This window comes from Coenobita brevimanus, chromosome 109 (genome assembly GCF_032717465.1).
Source record: "Coenobita brevimanus isolate Jiangsu-jjx chromosome 109, ASM3271746v2, whole genome shotgun sequence".
Lineage (NCBI taxonomy): Eukaryota > Metazoa > Arthropoda > Malacostraca > Decapoda > Coenobitidae > Coenobita > Coenobita brevimanus.
Window position 1 is genome coordinate 34,034,921 of NC_137062.1, and position 17,395 is coordinate 34,052,315.

Genomic DNA, 17,395 nt, shown 5'->3' on the forward strand with positions numbered 1-17,395 from the left:
CACTAGGTCTAAGTAACTACCGTACTTATCTATAACCAGATGCCTTAATCAATCCCAGCACAGGAAGCCACAAATGAATCACCTCTATGTCATTCTGTTCATTCTCCTCAAACTTAAAAAATAAATGTACAGGTTTGTCATTCACCGTCTTCTACATTCATCAACTCAGTTACAAATAACGCTGCACTGACTTTAAAACAAATATACCTATTTATCAGTCCCTGTAATATATTTCACAGTAACACAGTACAACACGAGCTTCCATGTCCCTCTAAAACAAGATCACAGTAAATGTCAAAGTAATGCTCAAGGTACGGTGCAAGTCCCCATTTTCCTCCGATAAAGTTAATAACTGTCACAGTACATTTCAAACTCCCAAGGCCCTCCTATATAGTTAACAGTACCTGTCACTGTACACCTCACAGTAATTGCCACAGTACAGTTAACTTTCCCATGTCCCTTCACAACATCTCACAGTAATTATCACAGTACAGTACAGGTTCCCAGTCCTAACAGAGCTCACAGTAACTGTCACAGTATAGTACTTTCCCATATCCCTCCTATAAAGTTTACAGTAATGTCACAGTACAACACAATCTCCCATGTCCCTCCAATAAAGCTCACAGTAATTGCTGCAGTACAGTATTCCCACATCCAATACTCAAAGTAATTGCCGCAGTACAGTACAAGCTCCTATATCCCTCCGATAAAGCTCACAGTAACTGCCACAGTGAAGTACCTGCTTCCATGACCCTCCAATAATAAAGTTCACAGTAATTTCCCACCCCCTACATTTCAACAGTGAATGAACTACCACTCAATACCTGAGCATAAAGAATGACCTGAGCATGTTTGTGACACACATTTATTTACTAATGCTGTAACTGACTGGATTACTCAGCTATTCATAAAACAAGTTACTCTAAGCTGTCATTTTAAGTCAGCCACTTGACAATATTTTTCATGGATAAAACTCCATTATGGTACGGGAAAAACTGTTTAACTAAAGTTTCACAATTACTATGAAGCTGAATTGCCTATTTCCCTCCATCTACAACAGCAGTTATGTGTAAGAAGTTGAAATATCTTAAAACATATCCCTCACTTATGAGAACTGCCAGTAATGTATGGTAATATAACTGACCCTGAATCTACTAATTGCAACACATACCAGGTTACACTGACAAATGCAGTCTACTGCAGCAAATGCAAAACTGACATCCTGGCCAGGGGCTGAATCTAGTTAGTGTACTGTAGAGATATTTTCAGATGATGATTAAAAGGATGAGTTAAAAATACAAACTGACTTCCAATATTACTGTTAAGATATTTTCATATGAACATTGAAAAGATACGGTAAGCACACATGCTAACTTTTGACATAAAAAGTACATGCCTTGGTAAAAGCTCAAAAGTCTAACATTGTAAAATTATGAAGACTATTACGACAAGTGTATACGAACAAAGTGGAATATGGAAGTTGAAGAAGGAAAAAAGAACTGATGAAGGATACAAATGGATGAAGGAAGTGGGTACTGAAGCTGAGGAAGGAAAAAAGAATTGATGAAGGTTACAAATGGATGAAGTAAGTAGGTACTGAGATGTACATAACAATGGTTCTTCCCTCCCTGTTTATCTTGTCAGCTAACAGAAAGGTCTCTATGATGTACACTAGGTGGTGCAGGAGGCCTCAGAGCACAACTTCCTTAACAATTTATTTAGTATATTACACCCTGCCATTCTCTTGCAGATACATCTTTACTAACATTGCATCAATAACACATGAAAATGGTGTAATATACAGACAGATCACCACAAAAGAGGTTACGTTACCTCCAACAACCACTTAGAATACGAGCCTCCAACCCACAAGCAATATCAGTGACAAAAAGTAGAAATGTTATCAAAAAACCCTGTGAGGTGAACCAAACACTTATGCACTCATCATTCAAGCCCATAAAACTCAAAGAAGTGCTATAAAAAATGTCAATGTTCAGTGGTCAAAATTAAAGTCAATGGATTTTTAAACAAGAAGACTTTTATAAATAGTAATACAGCACCTGTGATCATTACCAAAACAATAGCTAAAATTTTTCTAAGACTTAACTGACACGAAGATATGTCAACAAATGGCATCAGTGTAATGATAACTCTCAATTATCCGGCATAATTTAACCAAACCCTACACCAAATAATGTGAAAGGCTGGATACTGCATGGTACCCTCCATCAGCTATATATTCAGCACTGAGTCGGATATTACATTACTATCTGTCTTGACCCTCTACCCTAAAAACTTTCTCATGAGTAAAAGATGAAAACTGAGCATAAAGTACAATAAAGTAATGACAAAGTACAGTAATACAGAGGAGGTTGGCTACTGTTTTCGAGCTGGTTGATACACCTCAATGCCAAATATTGCATAGAACCGCCAGTTACTTCCTGTTTCGGCACCAGATATTGTGCTGGGCCGGCTATTGTGACGATGGATAACTGAGTTTACTGTATTACATTGTTTTATGAACACACCAGTAGTCATGATTCACTGATACATACAGTACAGTATACTGAATATGGTATTTCAAACCAATGGATTGTCATCCTATTTTCTATTACTTGTATTTCTGAGTAATTAGTTTTCCATGTGGCAAAAGAGAAAACTACAGCTTTAACCACTTGTCTAAATTACTGATTCCTTAACACAGCTTTATTTCTCTATCTGCTTAGCCCTTTCAATTATTATCTATTAATTCTTGCTATTTGAAGACCATTTTCATTTTATGTATCTTAAGGATGACCTTGCGTGGTCAAGGGTTCAGTGAGACCTGGATCTAACTGCTCGTTTGAAGTCTCTCCTAAACCAAATAAAGTCATCTGAAAGTAGCAAGTGCATTCACATAAAATACTTCAGAGGACTGATGGTGTTAAAAGTAACATCAACTTCACTTTCAACAGGGCACTTCAAATATTACAAGTCCCATTTCTCCTCTCTGGGTAAAAGTAACTGTTAATTTCACTTTCAACATAGCGGTTCACATATTACGAGTCCCATTTCTCCTCTATTGCTGGGAAGGGTGAGACAGTATTACCAGCGTCTCCCCTATATAACAGTGTATCTCTCATAACCCTTATCATAAAGACTCATTTTTACATCCAATGGTTTCGTGGCTCATTAGTAATTCCATGAAGCATTGTGATGAACTGATCAATAAACTCTAAGTATCAGGTAACAAAGGCCATATGGCACTAAATCATATAAAGAAAACAACATAAGACATAAAAATAAAAGAAATAATATAAATAAGGAGACAGTACTAAGTGAAATTAAGAGAGAGAGAGAGAGAGAGAGAGAGAGAGAAGCTGCAATAAAAAGCAGCCATTGTAGTGACGTTTTTAAAAATAATCAAATCTACTGTGAGCAATTATTCTACGACTGCACTGTCAACAGTGCCAGTGCTTGTAAGGTGTCTGGCGTTACTGGGTCATATTCTACGTGGTTTTGGAGATTTCATGGCACCTCCTCATGAACAATTTATTTTGTACACTACATCTCAATATCCTCAATTATTATCAGTAGTAGCTCCTCTTTTATTGCAGTATCAGTAGTAGTTCCTCTTTTACTATCAGTAGTAGTTGTAGCCTCAGGTTCTTCTGAAAAGTGAACCCAGTGGATTGCAATTTGCCTTGTGTACTGCCCTCAACTCATTACCAAGATGTTTACCTATCACTGTTTCACACTCCTGTATTCGCTTGTGGAGAGGAAAGAGAGAGAGAGAGAAAAAAAAAAGTACATAAAAAAAAAGTATCTAATGCTCGGCACTACAGTATTAAGACAAAGCCTTTTTCTCTGCTGTACACATGTCTAATCAGGCCCCGAGGAAGTACTTAAAATGAAAGGAGAGGAAGAAAAATGAGATTGTCTTATTCATTTTACTCCTGCACTCTCCTGATGATTATGTCAACTTAAGACAACCTTTTTGAACTGGAGGGGTTAGATACAGCATGAACCAGTCTCTTATTATGAAGTTTTTTCTTTCCTACAATCAATAAATTCATCTGGTTATGGTACGAAAAAACTAAAAAAGGATGTCTCAGACTGATGGGGTTAATTTCAAGAGTTACTGCTAAATTGAATCTGTCAAATACTGAAATATTTTACCAGAGCAAAAGCTCTCTTCCAAAAGTAAACTACTCTAGGTACTATAATTGTTCCTGAGATGCCTGAATGTTAACAACGATCCAGACCCTACAGACTTGTTGCCTTATAAACCACACTGCAATGTATTTGTGATCAGTAAACTTAAATGAGGTACTAGTGTATGTACTATTTATATACTGTAAATATTATATGTACAGGAGGTTTATCATTACTGTACAATATTTTAAGCATCTGTGAAGTCATGCAGTAAATCTTAATATATATAAAAAAGGGCTGATGTTAACTAAAACACACACACACACACACACACACACACACAATCCTTTCCTTGGTTCTCATGACACCCTTCACAACTCAATGTAATCCCTTCAATCCAATGACATATTTGTTTTATTGTTGTTGTTGGCGAAACTGTACTGAACTTGGGAAGGGTTGCTTGTATTGGACAAAATGATGACTACATCTAACCCATGCAGTACGAAAAAAATATATATATATAAAATGATAATAAAAATAACAATAAACAGTTGAAAAAATATACAAGGAAGTATAAACAGCTCAGCCATGTGCAAAGAACAGGGAATGAGACTGACTAGAAGGGTCTACTGCATAAGAGTGAGATGGGAGGGAGGGAGAAGGGGAAGAAGAATGAAGATGAGCTGGAGAGGTACTGTAGCTATATGAATGACAGGGGTGTTAGTTGTGATGAAGGGCAGCCTGATGGCAGAAGACAGGATAACATGGAGGCAATTTGTTCATAGCCACATCCCCCTCCCCCACAAATTAGTGTCTAGCTTTACACTGACAGGTTGAATTAATATGTCATCAGACTGAAGAGATTAAGAAACAGCAAGATTCTTATCCTCTTGTTCTTCAGAAGTTTACTAAATCAAATGGAATAACAGAAGAATCCATATTTTCTTTTTTTTATGTATTTACAAATACAATATTCATAGTTTGTACATTTACAAAGTAATATGTTCCTAAAAATTTGTTATCTAGCTACATATTTACAGATCTATACAATAATATAACCTACAAAAGTACACAATGAATATAAATATCATTTTGTGAATCATTCCGTGTTCCTGAACCAATGCTAGTTGCTGTAGTAATTTTAGGTGACTGAAAACTGATACATACTTACATATACACACTGTACATGAAATAAACTGGTTCATGAAAGCCATCTCTCACTTTAAAATGATTTACACTGTCTCAAGCTTCCCCTTTCACTTCAAACTGACAAACACACGGACATATCACCAACAACATTCTCTTTTTTAGCTATGGATGCACTTGGGCAATCTCTTCAGGCTAAAACTAGCTGATTTTACCACACCTAAAGCAAGGTTTAGCAGCAAGAAGGGGTGATCGAAATAGAATGTAGTCTTACAGAGAGAGTGTAACCTTCTGACTGCTAAGATTCCCTACTATTAAAGAAAATCATCTGGTGTTAGCCTCATTAAACTACCCAAGTGCATCAGTAATGGCAAAAGAGTGAACTGCATCAATTTAATGGTAAATAAGTGTATAGAGCATTAGAAAATTGAGATGATGCAACTAGCAATGGCATCTACCACTAATTTAAATGAAGTGAGTCTGCATATGTTTCTTCAATGTAGATATCTTTATTGCTCGGTATGGACAAAAGTTACATGCATGGGGCTTCTCCCCTGTATGGGTACGGATGTGAGAATCCATGTGATTAATCTGTGTTGCTCGGTAAGGGCAATGAGGACAGGAGAATGGCTTCTCTCCCGTGTGAATACGAATATGATTTTTTAAGTTTGTGGTTTTCCTGGAGGTGTAAGAACAATAAGGGCATTGGTGTATCTTGCCTGAGGCAGTCACAAGTTTCTGGTGTCCCATGGGCCTCCCAGGTTCATCCCTGTCCACCAACATCTGTAGAGGATACCTAGCTTATTTACGGCCACTATGTACAGCCAACAAACAAAATACACTAAAATACAGTATTTCATTCCTCTGACCTCAATCTAAAGAAACAAGTACTTTCATCAAAGAGCTGTAAAAATGTTCACTAATTTTCAGCAATAATTAGGAAGGGCTCAATAACTAAAAGATTCATAATGAATGGCAAAATGAAATTTGTTCATGAAAATGAAGTGTTGTAGCAAGAAATACTGTATGTACAGTACCCGGTACAATTAAAAACTGTGTACAGTACCCATATCAGTGACACACCTATGCAACTACAGTACATGTAACAAGATGCAAATATACCATAAAAAAATACAAAACACACAGTACCATAGGAAATGTGTGAGGATCTACAGGACTACTTTTGAGTTTAAAAAATGCCATATTAATATGGGTCCAAAAGTCAGCCTTTACCAAGATACTGATGACCTTCTGAGTGAATTATGAAGGAAACCACTTCACCCGCATAGTCATCCGTAACTGTAGCTCTGTAACATCCAAGATTCAGACCCAAGTTTATGAAGCATTTACCACTCAAAATTAGCCCCAAAATTACCTTAAGTTCCATTTACTGGGACACCCTATATAATGAGGAACAAGAACAATTCTACAATATTCAATAAAGATAAGGTAACTGGTACAGCTTAAGTGATAGTATCACTAACAGTAAATTATACAACTAAATTCTGCTTCTTGATTTATTTGCAAACAATTTAAAAATAAAATAAAATCAATGCATCACCATGGCTAGTTTCTTTCAAACTGACATATATCCCTTAAACCTTTCACCTCAGTTATGGCCAAGTGCAGTCAGACCGGAGGGTTGATTTGCCCAGTCAAAGAGATTAAAAAATCCTACTTCATAACTATGCTAATGTGACTCAGTATTAAGTTGTTGGTGTGGCTCAGTTCCATCAGGTGAAAACAAAATAACAACAGTGATGTGTTTGTTATATTTAAAGAGAAAAAAATGGAAAACTACTTCACATTCTACTTTAATAAACCCACGTAGCTGATGTGTCTGAATTGGGACTTCGTATTCAAATTGTGGGAATGGCCCAGTTCCATCCAACGAAAATAGAGCAACTAAAGTGATCTGTGTTTATATGAAAAAATGAAAAAACATGGCAACTGTACATTCTGTTTAAATCAGCTAGGCATCTGGTGTGTTTGCATAAGTCTGTGTGAGGTATTGATTTTGATTGATTGATATGGGTAATACTCATGGGGATATGGTGTGTGTGTGTGTGTGTGTGTGTGTGTGTGTGTGTGTGTGTGTGTGTTTTCTGTATTATACACATCAACATTTGTAGGCACTGTGTGCTGGATTGCATTATGATGACAAAAGTTAGAGTCTCTCTCTCTCTCTCGTGTGTGTGTGTGTGTGTGTGTGTGTGTGTGTGTGTGTGTGTGTGTGTGTGTATACTGTATGTGTGTGTGTGAAATTACTGTACAAGGTATCCATGAAGTGAAAACAGAACAATATTATTACAATGACATGTTCATATTTAATACTGTGTAAAGTAAAATAAAAATGAGTGAATACTGTACACTATTATACCTAGCCAGGCATCTGGTGTGTTTGCATGTGTCTGCGTAAGGTACTAATTTTGATGGATCGGTATGGGCAAAATTTACATGCATACGGTTTCTCCCCAGTGTGAGTCCGTATATGGAATTTCAAGGTGGTTTCCTGAGTTGCCCGATAAGGACAGTGGGGACAGGTAAAGGGCTTTTCCCCTGTATGAACGCGGACATGATTATTAAGGTTGGTGGTCTTGTTGGTTGTGTATGCGCAGTAAGGGCAGTGATGCATCTTGCTTGTGGTTGATACCCCTTTAATGGGTCCCCTCACCCCTTCACTCTGACTCCATCTGGTCTTCTGCTGGTTGTTCAGCAACATCTGTAGGGTACGCTCGTCTTACTCCACTAGCAAAATACTTCATACCCACTTAAATAACTCTCTTACACCCACTACACTACCACTTACAAACTTCTAGTAATCTAAAATTACTACAGAAGTTAGGTACCTATCAAATTTTGTGCCCACACTACAAATATAGAAATATTTGTGAGAGAACTATTGAAGACAGTTTTTCCAAGAAGTTTTTAGGGTGCCTTATTTCTACAGCTACGCTACTTGTAAAAAGTGAGAGAACAATTCATTCCTTTTGAGATGCACCTTCCCAAATCATCGACTTCCTCCCTTAGAGAAACATGGAACCCTCAGAGCTAGATTGCACTGGACACATGAAGCTTCATAGTACTCATCCTAAGCAATTCATTTACAAAATTATACCTTACATCCTGGTATGTTATATAGTTTCTATCAGTAACATACAACAGGATATCTCAGGTGTAATGTGTAATATAAACTGCTAAGGAAGAGGAGCTACAAAATCTCCAAAGCCACTTGTACTACAACCCTCAGCTCAAAATTAAGTACAGTACAAAAATGGAACTAGTTACATCATTAACCAACTAACTGCACTACTTTTTCAGGGGCTACGAATAATTTTTCATAAGGTGGAGTATAAGCGTGTTCTTTATTCTCGACCAAAAGTTAATGGCGATAGTCTTCAACAATTTTGGTGTTTTACGTGTTTCCTTGGCATGGCAAAGTCGTCTTGATGTCTGATGAAAAACTGCTAATCTGGTAGTTCACAGGCAAAGGGTTAAATTACCATTGGGATGATGAATACCACATCTACAATATTACTAAAGTGAACCATAATGCCTAATACGAGTAAAAGGAACCAATATTACTTGGCTTTAACAGCATCACATTATACTCGTCAGTGTACCCAGCACCAGAGGCAATAAACACAGGGTGGTCCTTAAACATTGTACATTCCATTCTCTTCTGTAGCAGGAGCAGTTCAGTCACCATAACTACTGTCCGCTCTGAACCATAGTTTACTTTACCTAACCCTTCATTTGTTTCAAAATGCATGCTTTTTTTTTCCATTCACTAATTGCATGGTTTGTTTGTAATTTCACGAAGCAAACACAAAATTAACGTCAGCACTCGTCAAACCAGAATACTAAGTCATCCCTGCAACATAAAAGATGGGAGGGCCAACTATAAGAACCACCCAATTCATGTTCCATCTGCCTTGGGGGATTTCTAAGCACCTCTTACTCAGAAATTTATTATACACATAGCACCTCAATACACCCTTGAATGTTACAGATGCAAACAATATTGATACAGCAAAGTACAGTATATAAATTCCATAGAAGTGAGTATTAAGGTGCAATATGCAAATTAAATGGCCAAGGGAGAGGTTCAACATAGCTTGCCATAGAGAAAACTGACCCCAATATTTTAAGAAACTGTAAGAAGCACCACAATTTTCAACTTTGGTCTAGACTCCTTCACTACTGACATCTTTAGCACTTTATTCTTGCTATTTTCAATTTTAACTTTGAGGAAGCCTTCTATTGTGAAGGGGAAAGAAACAATCTTCACAGCACTCCTCCATTACGAAAGATATTCCAAAATCTAGACAAAACAATCAGATGGTTAAGAGAGACCATCAGACTAATTAGGTTATGTGTTAAATTTCAAAGCTCTCAAGACACATTCATTAAAACACATGAATCCCACCAGACTATGCCAAATGGAGCAGAGGGTATAATGCTGAACTATACTGATAAACAGCGTCTGATCTCGGTTAAGAATGATAAGGGTACATTTAAAGTACTTTGGGCATGTGGAAAGTAAGGAAAATGAGAGATTGTAGAGCGTATGTGAAATGCTATGCAGAGATGGGGATGGAAGGATATAAGAATGAGGGTGGCCTGATGGTGGAGGATAGGGTGACAATTTGAACAAATGTACATCTATTTTGAGATGGCTTATTAACATACAGATAACCAAAAATGCATATAGTTCAGCTGCAAATGAAGAGGGACCACATGCACTAAGAAGGTACTGATGTCAGAACTACTGTAATTTGGGGGGAAAGGGGGGAAAGTAAATTCAAAACTGACTTCCCTACTGCTAAAACCACCATTCCCAACACCTTCAATGGTTTATAAAAAATTGATAACACAATATTCTACTGGTCACAGCTAAGTTCCATATATACAACTACTTTTATTAAACCCTTTCACACACGGCCATAAATTTCTGGGTGGACTGTTCCATACACAAAGCTCTCCTGGCTCATGGAATCCTGACTGATGGATAAGCTACATTTTTTTTTTCTTTTGAAATTTATTTTCTCAGGTTCTGTGATGCAGTTCAGGTCAAAATGGAACTTAAAGGGGTAATTTCAGTGACTCAAATCATATCCATATGTAAGTTTCATAGGCATTTTTATTATGTGATTCATGGTACTGTGCATCTTCAAGAAGTCGTTTTTGTGATGCAAACAGTGTCACAAGGTGAAAGGGGTGTACCAGTAAAACTGAGAATGGCATGATAATATTCCTGTGTTATTTATGCCATATTTGACATTTAAAAATACTGCATCTGTAGCCTAAGATAATACTGAAGTGTAACAAGTTAAATTGCCAAGTAAGAGGAGCTACAAGCCTCCTAAGCTGATTTAGAGCTGTGTACAGGTTAAAGTTCTACTGCACAAATGCAAGTTTCTGAAATATTTGGTGAGCAATGACCTCGTACTGTACTGTCATCAGCTTGCAAGGTTTTCAAGAAGCTCTTTTTTGTGATATATTCTGCATATAGTACTTTGTTTCAGTACTCTCTTGTCTCGTATGCTGTTTATGATATTATAATGGTAACACAGACCACATAAATTACATATAGTAAATGTGATTGTTAACCCTTTTACTCCCACTGACGTACGTTCTACTGTATTATCACAGGAACCACCACTGGATTGTTTAACTTACAGAAGACCCTATAATAACAAACAGGTTAATCAAGGCTATCTAACTCAGGAGTCTAAAAAAGTCTACTTATAGCAAATAATAATTTTGCGCATTACACCTCAACATTCCCAAGTATGCAATTTTTATCACTTAATTATCACCATTCTTTGCATTAATAACATACAGGAGGATACTGAGGTGAAATGTACTGAATAAATCACTCAGGAAATAGTGCTAGGAAGCCTTCTATGTGACCTAGAATGCGACCCTGATTATGATTCTGTTTTGATTGGCCAACGTCTTCACCAAACATTAAGCCTTTTCTCCTTACAGTGAGAACATGATCACAGGCATTGTACACCAAATATTATCTGATATACGAGACTTCACAGCACCTTTTTCACAGCAATTCAATGAGACATCTTAACCCCCTCAGTATGATGTAATGTTATCTTTTCTTGCTACTTCCAGTTTTATTCAATTTCGCAGAACATCCTTGTTGTGAGGTGATTCATGAAGGCTACATCTAACCCCTCCAGTTCAAAGGTCACCCTTGTGCTGATGGAAATCATCTGGGGACACCAAGAATAAGCCATGAAAGACGTCCCCAGATTCAAGGAGTTAACATTCTCTCATGTGTTATCTACACTGTTTTCATTTAATACAGTACATACAAAAGGATACTGAAATGTCTATCTATCTATCTATCTATCTATAGCCCGACGCCCTAATCCTGCAAAGGGTGGCTGCAGACAAAACACCTCCAAGTCACTCTGTCACCCACCATTTGAATGCACTTCTCCCAACTCACTCCCCCCTCCCTCATATATTGAAATGTACTGTGCAAAATAAACCACTACGGAGGAGGTGTTACAAATTCTCCCTACAAGAGGATACTGAAAATTTACTACTGTATAAAAGTAAACCACTATGGAATATGTGTTACAAAATCCCATTCAAAACACAGCCTGCATCATAGACTAAACTTATGACCACTTGTAACTGCAATGAAACATGAGGGGAAGCTGATAAACAAATGCTTGTATCCCCTTCCATTCTCCCGATAGTTTCATTCAACTTAAGACAGACTCTTGAACTAGAGGGACAGGTCAAAACCTTCACTAATCCCTTCACTACAAGCCATGTTATAACCTTCACTTATCCCTTCTCTGCAAACTGTTTCCTTGTCTGGGTAAAATCATTGGGAAATGGGGGGGGGGGGATGAAAATTGTGTGATCGGATTCAAGGGAATATCTGACAAAAGGGTGACCCTAAACTGTGCCCAACCACTATCACTGTGCAGGTGAATACAAATGGTCATTCCTTTTCAAAATGTTCACTATCCACCCATCATCCAGTCCTTCATCATCACTAATGTAAGACTATAGGGACCCAGAGCCATGTTACTCACTCCAAACATTTCTGGCATTATGCAAGCTATAAATCCTACCAGTCCTCAAACTCAAACCCTCAAGGGCCACATTCAGTTAGAATGCCAAACCCACTAGACCACCAGGCATCCACAAGTTTATAAACAAAAAATACTACAATGAAAATTAACACAGTAGCATAATTGTGTTCCTGCAGCTTTACCGTTAACTGTTGTTTCTTTTAAGTGGCTATGCTGCCTGTCCAGTAATCAAAATGGTATCACAACAGAAGTAGATAGCTGTGTGCTTGAAGATCATATTCTATGTGGATTTGGAGGATTTGCAACACCTCTTAAGAAATCTGTTTTGCATGTTACACTGAACCATGCTCTTGCAGGCTATGTTGCCTGCACCAACAGCATATAAGAGGATACTGAGGTTCAAGATGCAGAATAAATAGCTAAGGAAGAGCTATTTACACCCAAAGCCACTTGGAATTAAACCTTGTTTTTGTTTGGATATTTGCAGAAACACAAAAAGGGGCACCTACTGAAGTTTGATAGACTGTCAATTTACCCTTGAATTCTTGTGTATTTTATGCTCATTTTAGCACCGGTAGTGCTAGAGAGGAAAACCTTCCCATGGGGGCATCCATATAACCATGTGGCTTTGCTGCTTCTACACTATGTCCATTAACCCCCTCCCTTTCCCCTGAGAAGACGATTTTCAACTGCAGAAGAATAACAACTCCGGCCTGCAGTACAGCAGGGTCCATATCCAGATGAACCCACAGCCACAACATTACAATCACTCATAATCATCCTGCATTCTTTAATTTTTTTCTTTCATTCTTTTGACACTGGATGAAACTCAGGGAGTCTTCCAAAGTTTCCAGTGCTTTTACCTTCCTTCACAGACGTCTGTAACAATCTTTCACTGATTTCCCGTCCTCAGTAGCACCAAATTTGACAAAAAAATAATGATAAAACCTTGTCTGGACACAGGCCATACTTTTGGTGGCACAGGACGCATCAGAGCCCACTTCCTTGATTATTTATTTTGCAAATTCCTCCCTTATATTCTGATGTGTGTTATTTTATTTTTATGTCAACATTTACAAAGTACAAGAGAATACTAGAGTGTAGCATGTAGACTAAACCACTAGGGGAGAGGGGTAAGGATCTCCACAGCCACTCAGAAAACAGCCATTTATGTTTCACAAATCCAATACTGTAACCCTGATCTATAAAAGGCAACAGAATGCCCAAATAACTTCCATAAGATCCAATATAAATAAAACAAAATACAAATAAATAAACTAACATAAGTCATTTTCTTGTAGGCCAGATAAATTTTAAAACATCTTTCTCAACCATTATTCTGTATATTACACCTTATTCACTTGTCTGCTATTTGTATCTTTTCAACATTACGTTTGTATCAATAACATACAAGATATGAAAGTGTAATAAGCAGAATAAATTGCCATGGACGATGAGCTATGAAATCTCCAAAGCAACTCAGAAAACAACCCCAAGATATATACTTATTGATATATAGTTATTGATGCATCTCAAGATCACTGTATTTTGATAATGTGCTTTAGTACTCACAAGAAAATGTTACAATATAGGAGCAAAAAACACCTAATTAACCAGTGTTACACTAAACTGTAATTATCAGGCTTAAAATATCCAAAGACAAATAAGTTATTTCCTTTCATTAACCCACTGAACCTGGGAAGCTTTTTTATATTTTATTCCTGTCATTTCTTGATTAATTTATTCAGCTTAGGACTGACGTGACGTGCTGGATATTGCCTTCATAATCTACTCCTTAAATACGAGAGGCCTTTCACAAGTTGAATAAAGCAGCATGGTAGCATAGCGAATGTAATGAAAAGGATATCAGCCAGGTTCAGGGGATCAGAGTGTACAACACGACCAAAAACATTTCAAATAATTATAAGATCAAATGAGAAAAACATACCGTCCAAGAGGCCATCTTTATTCCGGTGATACACTACTGAAATATAGTTGTTACACCATTTCACACATGTCCTATATAAAACGTCCCCCCTTATAGATAATGATAAATCTCATGTACTGTATACTGACAACACTACAGTCAACTTAAATAAATTGGCCTACACGTATCACTAACTGGGTACTGTACATTCTACTGCACAAAACAATAAAAAAACATTAAAAATTTAATTTCTGGTACACAATTACCTGAAACCACAAAATTATGCAATGCAGTTATCAAACTATGCAGACAGATGAATCCTCGACTTCATTTTGACTCAAGTTAGGACCATAGAATATTCAATGTAGTTATGAAAATGGGCTACGACATGGTTGAATTCTCGAGTTCATTTCTATTTATAAGTTAGGACCACAGAATATGCAACGTAGTTATCCAAATGTGCTATGACATGGACGAGTCCTCGGGTTCATTTGTACCCGCATGTTTTAACAGATGGGTCCTTAAAGCGTCCTTCCTTGATGATCGGTAAGGGCAATGAGAACAGGCATAGGGTTTTTCCCCAGTGTGAGTCCGCATATGCATGGTGAGGTTAGTTCTTTGATTAGCACGGTAAGGACAGTGGGGGCACTGAAAGGGCTTTTCCCCTGTGTGAGTCCTCATATGGTTTATCAAGTTAGTGGTAAAATTAGTGGTATAAGTACAGTAACGGCACTGGTGTACTTTAACCGAGGAGGATACGTTCTTTCCAAAAGCCGCCCCTCTGCCACTAGTTGTACTCCTTATGTGAAACCTCTTCCCATATTGGCTACACCTTTGGGTTGCAGGAGTGTCCTTCAACATGTATGTGGAGTCAGAGAGAGGGTGCATCATGCTGACTACTGCTGTGGCTCCTCTCTGGTCAGTCATCTGAGTGTGTCTGCCCAGCCCCACCTGTAGGGGACGCCCAGCATGCTCATTCATCTATTTTCAATAATACCTCCACAAGTTCCCTTTACCAAGCCATTAATTACAAAAAACAATAACCTCATAGACTGCTTATAGTACTAAAAAACTGTATTTTACCAATCCATTAATCTCAAAAACAGCAACTTAATATGAACTGCCTACTAAAGAAATTTACTATCTATATCATCCTCTTTCGAAGTCTTCAGAAGGTACAAAAGAGTAAAAACATAATGGAAAGTTCATGACAAGTATAGTACATATAATATTCATTAGAACTTTTACACAACTCTGAATCAGGCAGTCATTTTCTCTTTCACTGTCAGGAGACATTACACAATTTCAGTCATCTCATGAACTCCCACATACTGTAGCACATGGAGTACTTCAAACGGCATCATTCAAATTAACTCAAACATTATCCATTAATGTTTAACACTGTTTTCGCTGCTTTCTAACCAGTTAATGAAGTACTTACGGTATTATTTGCACCAATTAAACCAAATTATCTACAACAATACCAAAAGCATTGAGACTGATTAAGAGAAAGTAAAAATTAAGGAGACGTGGAGGGAGAGAGGACAGGGAGACCGAGAATGAGGAAATGAGACAGAGTGGAGAGATACCATATATGAATGAGAGTGGTGTGAGCCACAGCAATATGGAGGCCAACTGTTCAAGGCCATTCCCTCCAAGTGTCGAGGTACTGTATTTAGAGTTAACATGATTTAAAACTGAAGGCAGGAGAGGTGATATCAAAGAGGAGTGTCACAGTAGATGGCAGTTTGCAAATCAGTGACTCAAAGAGGTTTTAGGGATATGACAACAGTTAATGAAAATGGAATGTGGACTAACTCTAGGCTGCTTAGAGTAGCAATAACTAAGACCTGAATACAGGGAATGCAACTGAAAACGGAACATCAACTAGAAAAGAATGCATAAGTGGTGAACTTGTACGAGGAAGAAAGAAGAATTTGGGTACACACATTTCCTCTTGATTTGTAAAAACCTATACAACTAATATGGTCATGTGCATCACAATGGGCTGTGTCAATGAAGGCACAGAGACATGAGGTGTGTGTAGTAACAATGATATGGGACTGTGATACCAAGACATATAATAGCTCCCCCCTACTTCTAACTGTTGTGTATGGACAGTCACCTCCTGGAAATTTTCCAGTCAAACCCTATAGAGGAATTTCAGGAAGAACACACAAGACCACAGACACAGATGACCAGATATTTAGGCAGACATACAGCAACAGACAGACTGAGGGATGCACAGCTATAACCAGCATATATCAGTACTCCTAGGATACAAATGCCTATTAAGGTCAAGAGTACTTTTGGATGCAGTTTTAACTGTGATTTATTAAAAAACATGGACTAAACAGTGCAACACCCATGTCCTATGACAGATCTCTGGCCAGAGCCTCTGACTGTGACCTTCAACTGCTATTTTCAAAATTGAATTACTTGACCCTTAACCCTTCCACCAAGTCTGCTCCAAAATGTATAAAAATTGTCTGAACTGACCTACCCATGTGACCCTGACCTTTGGCCTGGTGTTTTCAAATGCGAAAAGCTTCATCCCAGGCTGACCCTCATTCCTTCCATCAAGTTTTGTTAAAATCAACACTGATTTAGAAGCCCTAACCTTGAACATGCCCTGTGACCTTAACCTTTAACCATCTGATCTCCAAACGGAGTTGCTGTTTGTTTCATTCTGTGCTGCTTATGTTCCACTATAAAGTGATGGAATATGATGGGAATTATCAGAAACTTTTCCCTCTATCACAACCTATATGAATTTGACATGGGATCCACTTCACTGAAAACTGAGACTTCAAAATATTTGCCATGACACCTGCATCAAGTTCCATGAAAGGGTTAATCACAAAAAAAAAAAAGAGGTCATTAGTCTTGTGCTTCATCTCATCCAAGTAACACATAAAACATGCTGGTTACGTACAGTAAAAGTCCTCCAATCTGACCACCAATAATTCGAATTTTTCAAGGCAAAATTTTCAAAATTTTCTGGGCTATATCTAAGGATTTATCCTGGACTTGCCCTTGGCCTTGGATGTACCTACCTGCATTTATTAATCTACATTTCTATGCATTTCCAGTGAGTAAAACAAAAACCCACATC

The 17,395-nt window shown here is 37.6% G+C and overlaps 1 protein-coding gene across 4 annotated transcripts in view; it reads right to left on the minus strand.

The window, feature by feature from the left end:
• Nucleotides 1-17,395, minus strand: part of LOC145417175 (uncharacterized) — a 115,423-nt gene that overhangs the window by 69,058 nt on the left and 28,970 nt on the right. Inside the window, exon 6 of one of the 4 annotated variants that reach the window (XM_080285954.1) lies at nucleotides 5,163-6,063. The exons of the other annotated variants lie outside the window; for them this stretch is intronic. Within the exon in view, the coding sequence (XP_080142080.1) occupies nucleotides 5,746-6,063 (318 nt within the window). The 3' untranslated portion in view covers nucleotides 5,163-5,745. Of the gene's footprint in view, nucleotides 1-5,162; nucleotides 6,064-17,395 lie in introns of those variants that run through there. 4 annotated transcript variants of the gene reach the window in all.